This window comes from Oncorhynchus kisutch, linkage group LG3 (assembly GCF_002021735.2).
Source record: "Oncorhynchus kisutch isolate 150728-3 linkage group LG3, Okis_V2, whole genome shotgun sequence".
Classification (NCBI taxonomy): Eukaryota; Metazoa; Chordata; class Actinopteri; order Salmoniformes; family Salmonidae; genus Oncorhynchus; species Oncorhynchus kisutch.
In genome coordinates this window covers 50,365,767-50,383,461 of record NC_034176.2, presented here as the reverse complement: position 1 = coordinate 50,383,461, position 17,695 = coordinate 50,365,767, and the positions used below count along the sequence as shown (strand labels likewise).

Here is a 17,695-nt window from a genome sequence, read left to right as displayed (position 1 = left end):
AGTTAATACACAGACAGTCTTACTCCGTCTCTACAACATCGACATTCTAAAATGGTATTCCATTTTAACACAGACGGATGATGTCCATATTATTGCCAATATGCAAGTCTTGCTAAGAGGATGGGTCTCTACAGAAGGGGTAAACTGCTCAGCCAAATGGTCAGCCAATTGCTCAGATGGTCAGCCAACTCAAATGGTCAGCCAACTGCTCAGCCAAAACTGATAGAGACATACCCCAAGCGACTTACAGCTGTAATCGCAGCAAAAGGTGGCGCTACAAAGTATTAACTTAAGGGGGCTGAATAATTTTGCACGCCCAATTTTTCAGTTTTTGATTTGTTAAAAAAGTTTGAAATATCCAATAAATGTCGTTCCACTTCATGATTGTGTCCCACTTGTTGGTGATTCTTCACAAAAAAATACAGTTTTATATCTTTATGTTTGAAGCCTGAAATGTGGCAAAAGGTCGCAAAGTTCAAGGGGGCCGAATACTTTCGCAAGGCACTGTATGTCTATGCTGGCCTGGTATGATTGGGAATCAAGACAAATCTCCGTCCCAGTCTCAGGTCTTTTGCAGACTCCATCAGGTTTTCTTCCAGAATGGTCCTGTATTTGGCTCCATCCATCTTCCCATCAATTTTAACCATCTTCCCTGTCCCTGCTGAAGAAAAGCAGGCCCAAACCATGATGCTGCCACCACCATGTTTGACAGAGGCAGATGTTTTTCCTTGTCTCTGATTGGGGGATCATATTTAGGCAGCCATTTCCTCTTTTGTGCTTTGTGGAATCTTGACTATGTATAGTTGCCTGTGAGCATATTTGTAGCTTCACGTTTAGTTTAGTTTGTTTATTGTTTCGTTTTGCTTTGAGGTTCACATAGCAATAAAGATGTGGAACCCAGATCACGCTGCGCTTTGGTCCAGTTATGACGAATGTGACACACAATCCTTATTGCTATAGAACTGTTTTTAGTAGTAAAAAATCTCAGCGGTACTCAAAGTGATCATGACTCAGAAAAGGTTGGTGACCAATGCTCTAATCAAATCCAGACATATTTAAATGTAATATGCTTCAGAATGACAGTTATGGTTTTGGCTGGAAATACCGGGAAAGGTGATTTATTCTCAGGATGGAACATTTGTAAAATACCTGGAAAATATTCAACCCTAGCGTACATGTGCTTAGACCACCAGGCCATGAGGCCTGTGCAGTAGCCTCAAGATCTGTTGAAAAGGGTTCAAGACAGACCTGGTAAGCAGTGACCTCCAGAACTCAGTCATTCAGTGTGTTTCACCATAGGGATGTGGGTTTCCGTAAGAGGGTCCAGTCTGCTGAGGACGAAGGCAGCTCGTCATCATCACTCCAGCACCTCACCCTCTCAGAGTTCCTCAAAGAGTATGTCCCATTTCACTAATCTGGCTCCCATGCCACGCATGAGTAGGGCAAGACCCACCTATAATAACCCATTAACCCTGGCCCACCATTTTCTTGGATTAAGCCTGGTATGCTCCAGGGTGAAGTTTCCACTGGTTACAGATCTAGGATCAGATTACCCTCAGCCAATCTTAACCTTAACCATTAGTGGGGGAAAGGCAAAACTGTCCTATGATCAGTGTCTAGTGGCAACTTCACCCTACTCTGTCTTGTTCACCCGATCTAAAAATGTTTTTAACTAATCTAATAGCAACTCAATATGACACCTACCTCTTTACAAAACTGAACCATACCGCAACTTCTTAACCAGCCACGATACACTTGTCTTAACACTATCCAAAAGTTTTTTTTTATATCTATGTATTAATTTATTTTACCTTATTTTACCAGGTAAATTGACTGAGAACTCATTAGTTACAGGGGAGAGGAGTAACCCTTCATCACTACTTTGTCCATCTGAAGACAAGTGGAGCTCCTACCTGATGTCAACTATGATTCTAGCCAATGGCAGGATAGTTAATGAATCTCAAATGGCACCCTATTCCCTATGTAGTGCCCTACTTTAATTTAATTTTCATTTGACCCTTATTTTACCAGGTAAATTGACTGAGAACACATTCTCAGTCAACTTAATGACCAGATCCCAACGGGCTTTTGTCTAAAAGTAAGGCACTATATATGGAATAGGGTGCGATTTGGGAGGCAGCCCTTTTCTTTGAAGTCTGTTACACCAGATGTTATCAGTATGGCTCAGTTCTGCTTTGACATGGAAAGACTGTGTATTGCATTGCATGTACTCTAACTGTCCTCCTGCCTCTAACAGAATACCTATCACCTGGAATGTCAGTGTTATGAATAGCTAACATTATGTGTCAAGGTCATGCCTTGAATAGCATCGATGCATAATTTAAACTGTTGGGTTATTCCAAACTTTCCAAGTATGTTACTAAGAGTGCTGGTCTTTTTAACCAGGGGTGGCCAATCCTGGAGGCCAATCCATTTATCATGGTCTTCAATCTCTACACCCTGAATAGTTTTACTCAGGTGTTAAGGTGTTTGAGTTGACCACTCCTGGTCTAGATTAATGAGATAAACCTAGCTAGCCTGGTCCCAGATTTGTGTGTGCTCTTGCCAACTCCATGGCTCACTGTCAAGCCAGAAACAGACTGTAACCCAGGCTAAAACCTAGCTTTACTGTACTATGGAATGTAATACTGAAATTCCTTTCCTAAAAACAGGATTGAGGATGAGGAGTGGGATAAATACATAATTCCCTCCAAAATTGAATCAGAGAAATACAAAGTCAGCAGAACCTTCAGCTTCCTGAAGAGCAGGATGTCCAGCCCACGTAACAAGATCAAGGTGAGCGCTCCGGGGTGAAGTTTCCCCTAGGTACAGATCTAGGATCAGCTTCCCCTCCCCCAATCATAACCTTAACCACAAATAGCAGAAATGCAAGAATGACCCAAGATCAGCATCTAGGGGCAAATTCAACCTACGTACACCCAAGTGAGAGAGACAACAAACACTCTGTTGGTTATTCTCCAAGTTACAACAAAATATACTGTAGTACTACAGCAAAATCCAGTTCTTGGGTTAAAAGTTTAAGATAATCCACACCAGACGTGCTACTGGACCTGTTGGACTCTCCCACACAAACCTTTAAACACCTCTGTCAGGATTACTATTCTGCTGGGAGCCATTTTTCGGGAATGGTGCCTTTGCTCGGGGAAGGGAAAATTCCCTTTCCATACAGTTTAGTAACAGGACACAATGAAAACATCCTCTAAAATAATCTACAGACCCCCAGCGCAGGACCGGGATCCAAAACACATCCCATTATACTCAATCAGTCATATACCCATGTGCACTGAAAAGAACACAAAAATCCAATAAACTTTTATTTGTCACATGCTTCCTGAACAACAGGTGTAGACTAACAGTGAAATGCGTACTTAAGGGCCCTTCCGACAATGCAGAGAGAAACAAAGAGAAAAAATTGAAAAATAATAACACAAGGAATACAATGACAAACAATAACTTAGCTATACATACAGTTGAAGTCGGAAGTTTACATACACTTTGGCCAAATACAATTAAACTCAATTTTTCACAATTCCTGACATTTAATCCGAGTAAATATTCCCTGTTTTAGGTCAGTTAGGATCTCCACTTTATTTTAAGAATGTGAAATGTCAGAACAATAGTCGAGCATGATTTATTTCAGCTTTTATTTCTTTCATCGCATTCCCAGTTATTCAGAAGTTTACATACACTCAATTAGTATTTGGTAGCATTGTCTTTAAACTGTTTCACTTGGGTCAAACATTCCGATTAGCCTTGCACAAGCTTCCCACAATAAGTTGGGTGAATTTTGGCAGAGCTGGTGTAACTGAGTCAGGTTTGTAGGTCTCCTTGCTCCTTCCTCGCTCAAACTTTTTCAGTTCTGCCCACAAATGTTCTATGGGACTGAGGTCAGGGCTTTGTGATGGCCACTCCAATACATTGACTTTGTTGTCCTTAAGCCATTTTGCCACAACTTTTGAAGTATGCATGGGGTCATTGTCCATTTGGAAGACCCATTTGCAACCAAGCTTTAACTTCCTGAGTGATGTAATGAGATGTTGCTTCACTATATCCACATCATTTTCCTGCCTCATGACGCCATCTATTTTGTGAAGTGCACCAGTCCCTCCTGCAGCAAAGCACCCCCACAACATGATGCCACCTCCGTGCTTCACGGTTGGGATGGTGTTCTTGGGCTTGCAAGCCTCCCCCTTTTTCCTCCAAACATAACAATGGTCATTGTCGCCAAACAGTTCTATTTTTGTTTCATCAGACCAGAGGACATTTCTCCAAAAAGTAAGATCCCCATGTGCAGCTGCAAACCGTAGTCTGGCTTTTTTTTATGGTGGTTTTGGACAGTGCCTTCCTCCTTGCTGAGTGGCCTTTCAGGTTATGTCGATATAGGACTCGTTTTACTTTGGATATAGATACCTTTGTACCTGTTTCCTCCAGCAGCTCCACAAGGTCCTTTGCTGTTGTTCTTGGATTGATTTGCACTTTTCGCACCCAAGTACGTTAATCTCTAGGAGACAGAACACGTCTCCTTCCTGAGTGGTATGACAGCTGTGTAGTCCCATGGTGTTTATACTTGCGTACTATTGTTTGTACAGATGAACGTGGTACCTTCAGGTGTTGAAGGCCTTGAAGTACATCCACAGGTACATCTCCAATTGACTGAAATAATGTAAATTAGCCTATCAGAAGCTTCTAAAGCCATGACATCATCTTCTGGAATTTTCCAAGCTGTTTAAAGGCACAGTCAACTTAGTGTATGTAAACTTCTGAACCACTGGAATTGTGATACAGTCAGGCAACCTGGTATCACACCAGAGAACACACACAGGAAATAAACCTTTTAGCTGTGAGGACTGTGGAAAGAGTTTTACGACATCTAACCATCTTATTGTTGTCTTATTGTTATTGTTGTTTAACCCACACTTAATTAAGTGAAATAATCTGTCTGTAAACAATTGATGGAAAAAGGACTTGTGTCATGCACAAAGTAGATGTCCTAACCGACTTGCCCGAGTTTATTCATATGAAATTCCTGGAGTGGTTGAAAAAGGAATTTTAATGACTCCAACCTAAGGGTATTTAAACTTCCGAATTCAACTCTACATATTACTGTGCAATAGAATATGTCACTGTCTACACAACAGTAGCAGGTAATAGCAACATCTGACTGTGCCTTAATCTCTCTCTCAAGCTCTCTCTTCCTCACTAAAACACCCCCCACCCATGGCTTTGGCTTCTCTGGGGCTTTCTGCACTGCAGGTGAAGGATGGAAAAGAGAAGACTGGAAAGGAGAAGACAGGAGCAACTAACGTACACCAGTTTGTGCCAGTCTCTCCCTCAGGACCCTCTGGGCTGTCTGTATATGTGACCTGTGACAAGCCTGTCCCTGGGAAAGAGTTTCTGCAGTGTACCAGTGAGTCCTGTACTTTTTGTCGCTCTGTATTCCCTGTAGGGGACTATTGCTCAGGTGTTTGGCCATGTCCAATAACAAGGCAATTTGATAGCAATTCCAATCCCTTAATTAAGATTGCTAATTAGATTTTTTTATAAAATCTTTAATGCTAACATGGAGGATAGTTTGGTCAAACTCTGTGCACAATTGGCTCTGCTGAGCACTAGTATCTGATTACTGTGACAATTAACATACTGAGTGAAAGTCATAAAATGTCACTTCCTCCCTAGACTGCTCTCTGAGTGTCCATAAGGGCTGTCGTGACTCGACTGCAGCCTGTGGGAAGGTATGGGTCACCTACTGAACATATTCTTTCACATTTGACCCCATGAGTACTGTATATCACTGAGAACTAATGCTACATTCACGCCATGTGTTCGGAAATACAACTTCTAAATTCAGAGCAACAAGTTGTTTGCATTCATGTGCTTTGAATTCAGAGAGAATGACAATTGACTAACACCTGACTAGTTACTTCAACCATAAACGAGAATTACGGCTAACATGCTCGCAAACAAACAAATTATAGTGTTCTAAAACATATTTATGTAAATAGGCTGTTTTTGATGAATAACATTTTGTTGTTTATAATTAACTGCCGAAAACATTTTGTCATCAACGGTAATTTCCTTGGTAGGTGATATCAGAGTTCAACATGTCGGAGAAGTGTGTAAGGGATTTCTTCCATTGACGGAGAGGCGGACCAAAGCGCAGCGTGGTTATTTTGATTCATGTTTTAATAAATCACTTCACATGAACAAACTAACAAACTAACAAAAACAAGAACCGTGAAAACCCAAAACAGCCCTATCTGGTGCAAAACACAGAGACAGGAACAATCACCCACAAACACACAGTGACACCCAGGCTACCTAAGTATGATTCTCAATCAGAGACAACTAATGACACCTGCCTCTGATTGAGAACCATACTAGGCCGAAACATAAAAATACCCAAATCATAGAAAAACAAAAATAGACTGCCCACCCAACTCACGCCCTGACCATACTAACTAAATACAAAACACAGGAAATAAAGGTCAGAACGTGACAGTACCCCCCCCCCCCCCCCCAAAGGTGCAGCTCGGGACAGAGGTGGGGCAGCTCGGGACAGAGGTGGGGCGGCTGCTCGGGACAGCGGGGCGGCAGCACTGGACAGAGGGGCGGAAGCTCTGGACAGAGGGGCAGCTCTGGACAGAGGGGCTGCTCGGGACAGAGGGGCGGAAGCTCGGGACAGAGGGGCTCTGGCGGCCCCTGGCTGACTGGCGGCACTGGCGGCTGCTCGGGACAGTGGGGCGGCAGCTCTGGACAGAGGGGCGGAAGCTCTGGACAGAGGGGCGGAAGCTCTGGACAGAGGGGCAGCTCTGGACAGAGGGGCTGCTCGGGACAGAGGGGCTGCTGCTCGGGACAGAGGGGCGGAAGCTCGGGACAGAGGGGCTCTGGCGGCCCCTGGCTGACTGGCGGCACTGGCGGCCCCTGGCTGACTGGCGGCACTGGTGGCCCCTGGCTGACTGGCGGCACTGGCGGCCCCTGGCTGACTGGCGGCACTGGCGGCCCCTGGCTGACTGGCGGAACTGGCGGCCCCTGGCGGCCCCTGGCTGACGGGCGGCACTGGCGGCCCCTGGCAGACGGGCGGCACTGGCGGCGCCGGGCAGACGGGCGGCACTGGCGGCGCCGGGCAGACGGGCGGCACTGGCAGCGCCGGGCGGCACTGGCGGCGCCGGGCAGACGGGCGGCACTGGCGGCGCTGGAGAGGAGGAAGGCTCTGGTAGCGCCGGAGAGGAGGAAGGCTCTGGCAGCGCTGGACAGGCGGGAGCCCCGGTAAGGATGAGCCGGAGAAACAGCCTGGTGCGGGGGGCTGCCACCGGAGGGCTGGTGCGTGGGGGTGGTGACGGATAGACCGGGCCGTGCAGGCGCACTGGAGCTCTTGAGCACCGAGCCTGCCCAACCTTACCCGGTTGAATGGTCCCGGTCGCCCTGCCAGTGCGGCGAGGTGGAATGCACTGGGCTATGCAGGCGAACCGGGGACACGCAAGGCTGGTGCCATGTAAGCCGGCCCAAGGAGACGCACTGGAGACCAGATGCGTAGAGCCGGCTTCATGGCACTTGGCTCGATGCCCACCCTAGCCCGGCCGATACGCGGAGCTGGAATGTACCGCACCCGGCTGTGCACCCGCACTGGGGACACCGTGCGCTCCACAGCGTAACACGGTGCCTGCCCGGTCTCTCTAGCCCCCCGGTAACCACAGGAAGTTGGCTCAGGTCTCCTACCTGGCGTAGCCATACTCCCTGTGAGCCCCCCCCCAATACATTTTTGGGGCTGACTCTCGGGCTTCCATCCGCTCTGCTGTGCTAGTTCCTCATAATGCCGCCTCTCTGCTTTTGCTGCCTCCAGCTCGGCCTTGGGGCGGCAATATTCTCCTGGCTCTGCCCAGGGTCCTTTCCCGTCTAGAATCTCCTCCCAAGTCCATTTCTCCAAGTAGTGCAGCCTCTCCCACTGCTGCTGCTGCTGCTCCTGTTGCTGCTGCCTCTGTTCCTTCTCCTGCTGCTGCTTTTGCCGTTGCCCGTCACCACGCCGCTTGGTCCTGTTGCGGTGGGTGATTCTGTAATGGTTTTCTTCATCTGAACGAGAGGCGGACCAAAACGCAGCGTGGTGGTTATTCATGTTTCTTTAATTAAGACACTATACATGAATAAACTAACGAAAACAATAAATGTGAGAACTCAAAACAGCCCTATCTGGTGCAAGACACAAAGACAGGAACAATCACCCACAAACACACAGTGCCCAGGCTACCTAAGTATGATTCTCAATCAGAGACAACTAATGACACCTGCCTCTGATTGAGAACCATACTAGGCCGAAACATAGAAATACCCAAATCATAGAAAAACAAACATAGACTGCCCACCCAACTCACGCCCTGACCATACTAACTAAATACAAAACACAGGAAATAAAGGTCAGAACGTGACAAAGTGGGAGTACTCTGATCTCATCCGAGTTTCCGATTTGTAATTAGGAGTTGGAGGGCCATTCAAATAGATTTTTTTACCCTCGGAAACTACAATTTCAGAGTTTCAGACATGTTTTGAACGCGTCATAAAGAACATGGAGACCTATGCTAGGATCCTATTCACACTATAGCTGAACTGGGAGAATACATGGCATCCAGTCTAGCTTTGTCTTGTAAATGTACTCGCCAGTGTCGATTTTAGCATGTACATCTTGGTGTGGCAAACCAAAAAATGCATACCAGCAAAGCCACTACACAACACAGCACTAAACAATACATTAATTGCACTATAACGGTGAGAAACGGTGCCAACAAACTGTTAGGGCCTGCATAGAGCTGTCCAAACAGCAGTCCCAACTTACCACTGCTACACCTGGCTATCAGCGAAGCCTTGTCTAGCAGGGCAACAGTTCATTCAGCCTTATTTACTGCCTTTAAAAAAACATCGCTGAAATGGCTGATTTGCTTAAAACCTCTTAAAGGATTAGCCCTTTTTTTCAAATGTTCGCCTAAAATGACATACCCAAGTCTAAGACCCTGGAAGCAAAGATATGCATATTCTTGGTACCATTTGAAAGGAAACTTTGAAGTTTATGGAAATTTGAAAGGAATATAGAGGAATATAACACAGTAGATCTGGTAAAAGATAATACAAAGAAAAAAAAACGTTATTTTGTATTTTTTTGTACCATCTTTGAAATGCAAGAGAAAGGCCATAATGTATGATTCCAGCCAGGGGCAATTTAGATTTTGGCCACCAGATGGCATCGGTGTATGTGCAACGGTTTAGACTGATCCAATGAACCACTGCATTTCTGTTCAAAATTTTGTCATAACTTTTCATGTTCTTAATTATGCACTCTCCTCAAACAATAGCATGGTATTCTTTCACTGTAATAGCTACTTTAAATTGGACAGTGCAGTTAGATTAACAAGAATTACAGACCATTGCTCGTGTTTCTTGGCCCAAGCAAGTCTCTTCTTATTTTTGGTGTTCTTTCGTAGTGGTTTCTTTGCAGCAATTCAGCCACGAAGGCCTGAATCACACAGTTTCATCTGAACAATTGATGTTGAGATGTGTCTGTTACTTGATCTCTGTGAAGCACTTATTTGGGCTGCAATTTCTGAGGCTGGTAACTCTAATGCACTTATCCTCTGCAGCAGAGGTAACTCTGGGTCTTCCATTCCTGTGACTAGAGCCAGTGTCATTGTAGAGCTTGATGGTTTTTGCGACTGCACTTGAAGAAACTTTAACGCATTAAGAAGGAAAGAAATTCCACAAATTAACTTTCAACCTCTTGGAACTACCCATCCCGGATCCGGGAGAATTGTCAGCAACTACACAATTAGCATAGCGCAACGGTCAAATAATCTTACTAGAAAATATTAATATTCATGAAATCACAAGTGAAATATAGCGAAACACAGCTTAGCCTTTTGTTAATCACCCTGTCTCAGATTTTGAAATTATGCTTTACAGCGATAGCAAGACAAGCGTTTGTGTAAGTTTATCGATAGCCTAGCATAGCATTATGTCCAGCTAGCAGCAGGAAGCTTGGTCACGAAAAGCAGAAAAGCAGTCAAATTAACCATTTACCTTTAATGATCTTCGGATGTTTTCAGTGACGAGACTCCCAGTTAGACAGCAAATGTTCCTTTTGTTCCATTAAAGATTATTTTTATACCCAAAATACCTCCGTTTGTTTGTCACGTAATGTTCAGAAATCCACCAGAAATAGCGGTCACGACAACACCGAAAAAAAAATCCAAATTATATCCATAATATCGACAGAAACATAGCAGACATTTTTTTATAATCAATCCTCAAGGTGTTTTTCAAATATCTATTCGATAATATATCAACCGGGACAGTTGGCTTTTCAGTAGGGCCGGGAGGAAAAATGGCTACCTCTCTCTTTTACGCAAGAATCACTCTGAGAGCCATCAGCTGGCCACTTACGCAATGTGCTCGTTTACACTCATTCTTCAACATAAAGGTGTGAAACTACGTCTAAAGGCTGTAGACACCTTAGGGAAGACGTAGAAAAAGGAAAAAATTGAAAACATTTCAAAAAATGGTCCAAAACACACTTTTTACGAGGTAAAATGTATTTTATTAATTTTGAAGATTTCACGTTTGAGACCTGACTTTCTGACCATTTCATATATGAAATGCTACGGCGGAGCGCGCTCGCCAGCTGTTGTATTTTTGGTTTATAGCACCTGGCATTTGACATGTTCATCTTGCAATATGTTTTTGACCACCATCCAATTGAGTGGTGTTTGCGATTGTGTGTATGGTTGGCCCAATGCCAATAGATGCCATGCATTTTTGTCCATTTCATGGGGTTCTTCCTTTACCAACCCCTACGCTCTGTATTTTCCACTGGCTGCCCCACCAACACAGAAAGCACTGAGCTAGGATGAAACACCAGCATTTTGGAGCTGCCTTACCCATGAAAGCAAAAAAGACACGTAGTTTGTGTGCGGCTTTATTAACACAATTATTCTTTTATTTTTTATATTGTTTGCAAACTGATATGTGACACATATTAATGGCAAAATAACATGCCCCACCTGCCCTGAATGACGCGTCGCCACTGCATATGATAAACTACAGATTTATAGGGACCACCCCCATACAAGTCAATCTCATGTGCAGATTAGAGAAGGCTATTAGATGTACTGATAATGAAGTAAGTGCTACTAATAAATCTTGATTTGATTATCCTGTCCTCAGAGGCCTCTGGAGAAGAATGTGGCGATGTTAAAGTCCAAATCTCTCCCACACAGTAAGTTTGCCATTCCTCCTCTCCTCTGCTATCTCCATTCATCAACATCCTCCTCCTCTTCTCCTTCATCTCTCCTGCCGAGTAAGTTAGGTATACCTTCTCCCTCCCTCCCTCCCCCTTCCTCCCTCCTCCTCTCTGATAATGTGTTACAGTTTAATGGGGGCCAGGTGCGTGTGCCTGCAGTGTGAGGACATTGAGCATTTCTCACACACTGAATGAATGCGCCATTGCGCTATAACTACAGTGTGAGGCTTTGTCCCTGTTATGGGTGTTTGTGACTCAGAGGTCAAGTTAAGAAGTCAAGGTCAGATCAGAGGTGACTGAAGGAGACATTCTCACAATTAGTAGAATTGTTGTTGTTATATACAACTCCAATGGAGCTGGATGAATGTTGTCATCTTTGACATGTTCCCTTTTCTCCCCCCCTCTCTCCCCTGTCCCCCCCCCCCCCCCCCCCCATATTCAGTGATGAGGGAGGGTTCCCCTGCCTCCCCCACCTCTTCCTCCTCCCTCCTCACTATGCTGCCCCGAGGCAGAAAATATATGACTGCTCCCCTATCTAAGAGCCCCTCTGAGTCTACAGACAGGTGAGTACACACACACACACACACACACACACACACACACACACACACACACACACACACACACACACACACACTGCACAGGTCTCTCCAGCTTCACTAATAGATCCCGTCTCGCTCTCTCTAGGAGGCTGAAGGATGCTGTGGGGGTCAGTGTGGACAGTGACATGTGGAACAGCTGCTCCCTTAATGAAGAGGGGGTACAGGTCACAGGGACCGCATCATCCACAGACTACCATCTCACCACACAGGGTAATGGCTTGAACTGTACAACTGCACAACACCAGGGTATTAGAAGGACCAGACCTATTAAAGTACATCATCAACACATACTGTAAACATACAAAACAGACAAGATTCAACAGCAGAAGTGTGTGTTAAGTTTCTCAGATGGAGCCTTGTCCAAGCCAGAATGGCCCATAGGGCAGGATCTGTCTCTGTTTCATCTCCTGTTTCTGTAGTGTGAGGCAGCTGAAAGCACAAATACACCCCTAGACAGGACGCTACTCTATTGCAGTGCCTTTCCTAATAATTTTACCTCCATCAGAGTCGGTCGACACCCCCCTGCTCAGCGACCTATCGGCTGACCTGGTGGGGTTTGAGGTGGAGTCCTGGAGTCTGGCCGTCACAACTGAGTTCTGCAGAAAACACGACAAACACACCGTCAAACGTCAGGATGTCATCTACGGTGTGTTAGTGTGTGTGTGTGTGTGTGTGTGTGTGTGTGTGTGTGTGTGTGTGTGTGTGCATGTGTGAGAGTGTGTGTACGTACAATGGTCATGTACCCATGACAAAGGAATGGCAACACATTTCAGTGTCTCATATCTACGGTGTGTTGATGTGTGTGTGTGTATGCATGTGTTTGTGCATGTGCACCTGTGTGTGTATGTGCGTGAACAGGCATTTATACATAATCCTCTGTCTGTCTCTCTCTCTCCCCGTGTAGAGCTGATGCAGACAGAGTTGCACCACATCCAGACACTGACGGTGATGTCCGAGGTGTTTCGTCGAGGGATGCTGGATGAGCTCCAACTGGACTGGGAGTGTGTGGCTCGCATCTTTCCCTGTCTGGATCCTCTCCTGCTCTTCCACAGGAATCTCTTCGGATCTCTACAGGAGCGGCGATACGCTTCAGCCCAGCCCGGACACCCACACAACTACTGCATCCACAGTATAGGGGATATACTGTTGCAACAGGTTGACACGCACACACAACAACAGATGCAAGCACATGCATGTATGCTTATTACTCACATTATGCACATTCACTGTTAACATACAAACACAAACACCACATCATACAAACACCACATTTACACACTTCTGGACAACTCAAGGCCTATTCATATTCCCTATTTCTGTTGTTAGTTCTCAAAAGACAACGCTGTGAAGATGAAGCAAGTATACGGAGAGTTTTGTAGTCACCACACGGAGGCTGTCAAAGTCTTCAAAGAGCTGCAGCAGCAGAACAAGAAGTTCCAGGTGTTTGTCAAAGTATGTTTCTGATGGAAGCTTTCTTTTTTAGTCCAACTTGGTTTTTATGTTTGGTCAATAATGTCCTTAAGGAGGGACTGAACAGGATGATTTTACCTTGGTTTTGTGTGTGTTATTACACTTTTCTTATGACAACCGATGCCACTGAGGCCGTTTTTAACTGGAAAAGTTGTTTGGCAACTGCTCCTCTTTAAAATGTCTATCTTTCACTCAACACACACCAGTTGTTGTCTCTTCTTCAGCAACAGAGTAACAACTCTCTGGTCAGAAGAAGGGAGGTGCCAGAGTTCATCCTGTTAGTGACTCAGCGCATCACCAAGTACCCTGTACTACTGGAGAGGATACTGCACTATACACCCGGTCAGTTACAAAGAGCGGGGAAGGAGGGAGGGAGAGACAGAGAGAGACAGAGAGAGAGAGCAAAATTGAGAGAGAGAGAGCATAAAAGCAAGAGAGGGAGAGAGCATGAGAGAGAAAGTATGTGCTTCTTTGCACTATGTATACAACTATACAATGAAACTTTGTCAAGTATGCCAGTATAGATCGTTTTTAGCCGCTGAATGGAAGCGTTTTGTTCCTTCTACCTCCAGAGGGCAGTGAGGAGCACACTGAGCTGTCGCGGGCACTCACTCAGGTGCGTGACATCATCACTGCAGTGGACACGAGTGTGAGCAAGTACGAGAAAGCCCAGGAGCTGCAGGAGGTGTTGAGCCGCGTGGAGAACAAGAGCCTTTCCAAGCTGAAGAGCGGCGAGGTGTTCCGCAAGGACGACCTGCTAGGAAAACACCAACAGAGGGAGCTGCAGCACAAGGGACTTGTCTACTGGAAAACCGCTACAGGACGACTGAAAGGTAGGGTGAGGTCAGTGTGTGTGTGTGTATAACATTATTTATTTTTTCTGTTCTTTTTTGGGGGGAATGTGGCAGTCCCACTCTTTTTATATGATAGGATAGATCAAGTGGAAAGATAGAGGAGAGAGTTTCTGAAATAGCAGTGGGACGATTTCGAACCCATGCTGCAGCGGAATGCATTCCAGAGGCAGTGGCTTATACTGCGGCACCAACCTAGGTCGCAACAGTGTCTATTCTAACACTCTCCCTCACCCACTCTCTCTGCAGACACCCTGGCTCTGCTGCTGACTGATGTCCTGGTGTTCCTGCAGGAGAAGGACCAGAGACTCATATTTGCTGCCGTGGTATGCCGGTTTGGTCAATCTCGTTACATTACACTTCATTCATTATTTCATTACCTCGTGCCTTATCTGCAATTAGATTACATACCTAAAAAATCCCCCAAAAAGTAACAAAAAGGATTCGTTAAAGGGATGCTTCGGGATTTTGACAATCAAGCCCTTTGCCTACTTCCCCAGAGTCAGATGAATTCATTAGTGTTAGCACAATGACATGACTGGAAGTATAGGGGGACAGCTAGCATGCTAGCATGATTGGCTCGCGAAACTACCTCTAACTGGCATCGCGCATGCCCCGCCCACCCGAGGGTCTGTATTTTTTAGCCATCTATTTCCAGTGTTTGAGGGGTGCAAAATCCACTTGTAACACTGGCTTGATTGCTTCCATTTTACTCCTGCGACTCTTTCATTCTTTTGCTTGTGCCTGTCGATTGTTTCCCATCAATGTTTGTAATGACCTCTCAAACACATCCCTGTAATGGCTGAAATGGATTCAATGGGATACATTGGCTTCGTCAGGGATTTAACGCACCATCTCGACACTTACATTACCGTTCAAAGGTTTGGGGTCACTTAGAAATGTCCTTGTTTTTGAAAGAAAAACAAAAGAATTTGTCCATTAAAATAACATCAAATTGATCAGAAATACAGTGTAGACATTGTTAATGTTGTAAATGACTATTGTAGCTGGAAACTGCATATTTTTTAAATGGAATATCTACATAGGCATACAGAGGCCCCTTATCAGCAACCATCACTCCTGTGTTCCAATGGCACGTTGTGTTAGCTATTCCAAGTTTATCATTTTAAAAGGCTAATTGATCATTAGAAAACCCTTTTGCAATTATGTTAGCACAGCTGAATATTGTTGTTCTGATTAAAGAAGCAATAAAACTGTCCTTCTTTAGACTAGTTGAGTATCTGGAGCATCAGCATTTGTGGGTTCGATTACAGGCTCAAAATGGCCAGAAACAAAGCACTTTCTTCTGAAACTCGTCAGTCTATTCTTGTTCTGAAAAATTAAGGCTATACCTTGCGAGAACTTTTCAAGAAACTGAAGATCTGGAACAACGCTGTGTACTACTCCCTTTACAGATCTCTCCAGAGATGTTCAATTGGGTTCAAGTCCGGGCTCTGGCTGGACCACTCAAGGACATTCAGAGACTTGTCCCGAAGCCACTCTTGCATTGTCTTGGCTATGTGCATAGGGTCTTTGTCCTATTAGACTGGGCCAAAGGTTCACCTTCCGAGGTCTTGAGCGCTCTGGAGCAGGTTTTCATCAAGGATCTCTCTGCACTTTGCTCCATTCATCTTTCCCTCAACCTGACTAATCTCCCAGTCCCTGCTGCTGTAAAAACATCCCCACAACATGATGCTGCCACCACTATGCTTCACCGGAGGGATGGTGCCAGGTTTCCTCTAGATGTGATGCTTGGCATTCAGGCCAAAGAGTTCAATCTTGGTTTCATCAGACCAGGGAATCTTGTTTCTCATGGTGGTGAGTCCTTTAGGTGCCTTTTGGCAAACTCAAAGTGGGCTGTTGTGCCTTTTACTGAGGAGTGGCTTCCGTCTGGCCACGCTACCATAAAGGCCTGATTGGTGGAGTGCTGCAGAGATGGTTGTCCTTCTGGAAGGTTCTCCCATCTCCATAGAGGAACTCTGGAGCTCTGTCAGAGTGACCATCGAGTTCTTGATCACCTCCCTGGCAAAGACCTTTCTCTCCCGATTGCTCAGTTTGGCCGGGCAGCCAGCTCTAGGAAGAGTCTTGGTGGTAGACAACACTCTAACGTTTCAAAGACTGTTAAAATAATGTCTGTGAGTATAACAGAACTGATATGGCAGGCAAAAACCTGAGAAAAATCCATCCAGGGAAAAGAAATTGAGGTCACTCTCTTTTCAATGGGCTTTCTCTATGGATCTAGATTTCTCTGGCTCTTGCTTGCAGTTCCTATCACTTCCACTAGATGTCAACAGTCTTTAGAAATTGGTTGATGTTTTTCCTTTGAGAAATTAAGAAGTAGGGCTGTTGAGGACGAGGGTCGAGTCTAGTGTACTGTTGTGGTTGGGGCGCGCGACCTGAAAGCACGCTCCACTTTGTTTTCGTCCGCTTTTGAACACAAAATCCCATCTTAAATTTGATCGATTATTTTAAAAATACCTAAAGTTGTATTAGGAAAGTTGTTTGAAATGTTTGGAACAAGTTTACAGATAACTTAGATATTTTGTAGTCACGTTGCACGAGTTGGAACCAGTGTTTTTCTGGATCAAACGTACCAAATAAATGGAAATTCTCTGAATTTTTCGAACAAAAGGACCGTTTGTGATGTTTATGGGACATTTTGGAATGCCAACAAAATAAGTTCTTCAAAGGTAAGGCATGAATTATATTGCTATTTCTGAGTTTTTGAAATCTGACATGTTGCCTGGATTAACAACAAGTGTAGCCTTAATTTGGTGTATTGCATGTGTGATTTCATGAAAGTTTAATATTTACAGTAATTTCGCTCTGCCATTTCACCGGATGGTGTCGAGGGGTTCCGCTAGCGGAATGTCTAGCCGTAACAGGTTTTAAAGGGGTAAACTGGGATTGGTACTATCATTTTAATTTCATGTATGGTCAGTCCTTGCATCCATAGTTCCGTCTATGAATTTAAGAGTCTATACACTTCTCCAACCCCATCATTTAGCTGTTTACCAAAAAACATTTTGTTGCAGAACTCCGGTACTTCACAGAGAACAGGCTGAAAAGTAGACAAAACAAAAAAGGAGAACGAAAAAACAAAGAACTATTCAACTAAACAGGGAGCCAGGGAGAACCATCAGTCAGACAGAATGCCAGTAGTGTTCTTTCCCGGAAAATGACCTTATTTAAACTGTCCCTCTCCAGGACCAGAAGCCCCCAGTCATCCCCCTGCAGAAGCTAATTGTGAGAGAGGTAGCCAATGAGGAGAGAGGGATGTTCCTAATCTCTGCTTCCTCAGTGGGGCCTGAGATGTACGAGGTTCACACCTTCTCGAAAGAAGAGAGGAACGCCTGGATGAGACACATACGACGGGCCGTAGAGAGGTGAGGAGTGTGTGTGAGTGTTTGTGTGTTGATATTATAACAATAATAAGCCATTTAGCAGACACTTTTTTCCAAAGCGACATACAG

At 44.9% G+C, this 17,695-nt stretch overlaps 1 protein-coding gene across 2 annotated transcripts in view; it reads left to right on the top strand.

Annotated features, from left to right (window-relative positions):
• Positions 1-17,695, top strand: part of LOC109884587 (rho guanine nucleotide exchange factor 28) — a 65,252-nt gene that overhangs the window by 33,821 nt on the left and 13,736 nt on the right. For both annotated transcript variants that reach the window (XM_031807953.1, XM_020476549.2), the window contains 14 exons: positions 1,300-1,395; positions 2,673-2,796; positions 5,275-5,428; positions 5,698-5,753; positions 11,224-11,275; positions 11,742-11,862; positions 11,987-12,111; positions 12,407-12,547; positions 12,806-13,056; positions 13,228-13,353; positions 13,596-13,713; positions 13,944-14,204; positions 14,472-14,548; positions 17,430-17,608. In XM_031807953.1, the coding sequence (XP_031663813.1) occupies positions 1,300-1,395; positions 2,673-2,796; positions 5,275-5,428; positions 5,698-5,753; positions 11,224-11,275; positions 11,742-11,862; positions 11,987-12,111; positions 12,407-12,547; positions 12,806-13,056; positions 13,228-13,353; positions 13,596-13,713; positions 13,944-14,204; positions 14,472-14,548; positions 17,430-17,608 (1,881 nt within the window). The remainder of the gene's footprint in view (positions 1-1,299; positions 1,396-2,672; positions 2,797-5,274; positions 5,429-5,697; positions 5,754-11,223; positions 11,276-11,741; positions 11,863-11,986; positions 12,112-12,406; positions 12,548-12,805; positions 13,057-13,227; positions 13,354-13,595; positions 13,714-13,943; positions 14,205-14,471; positions 14,549-17,429; positions 17,609-17,695) is intronic.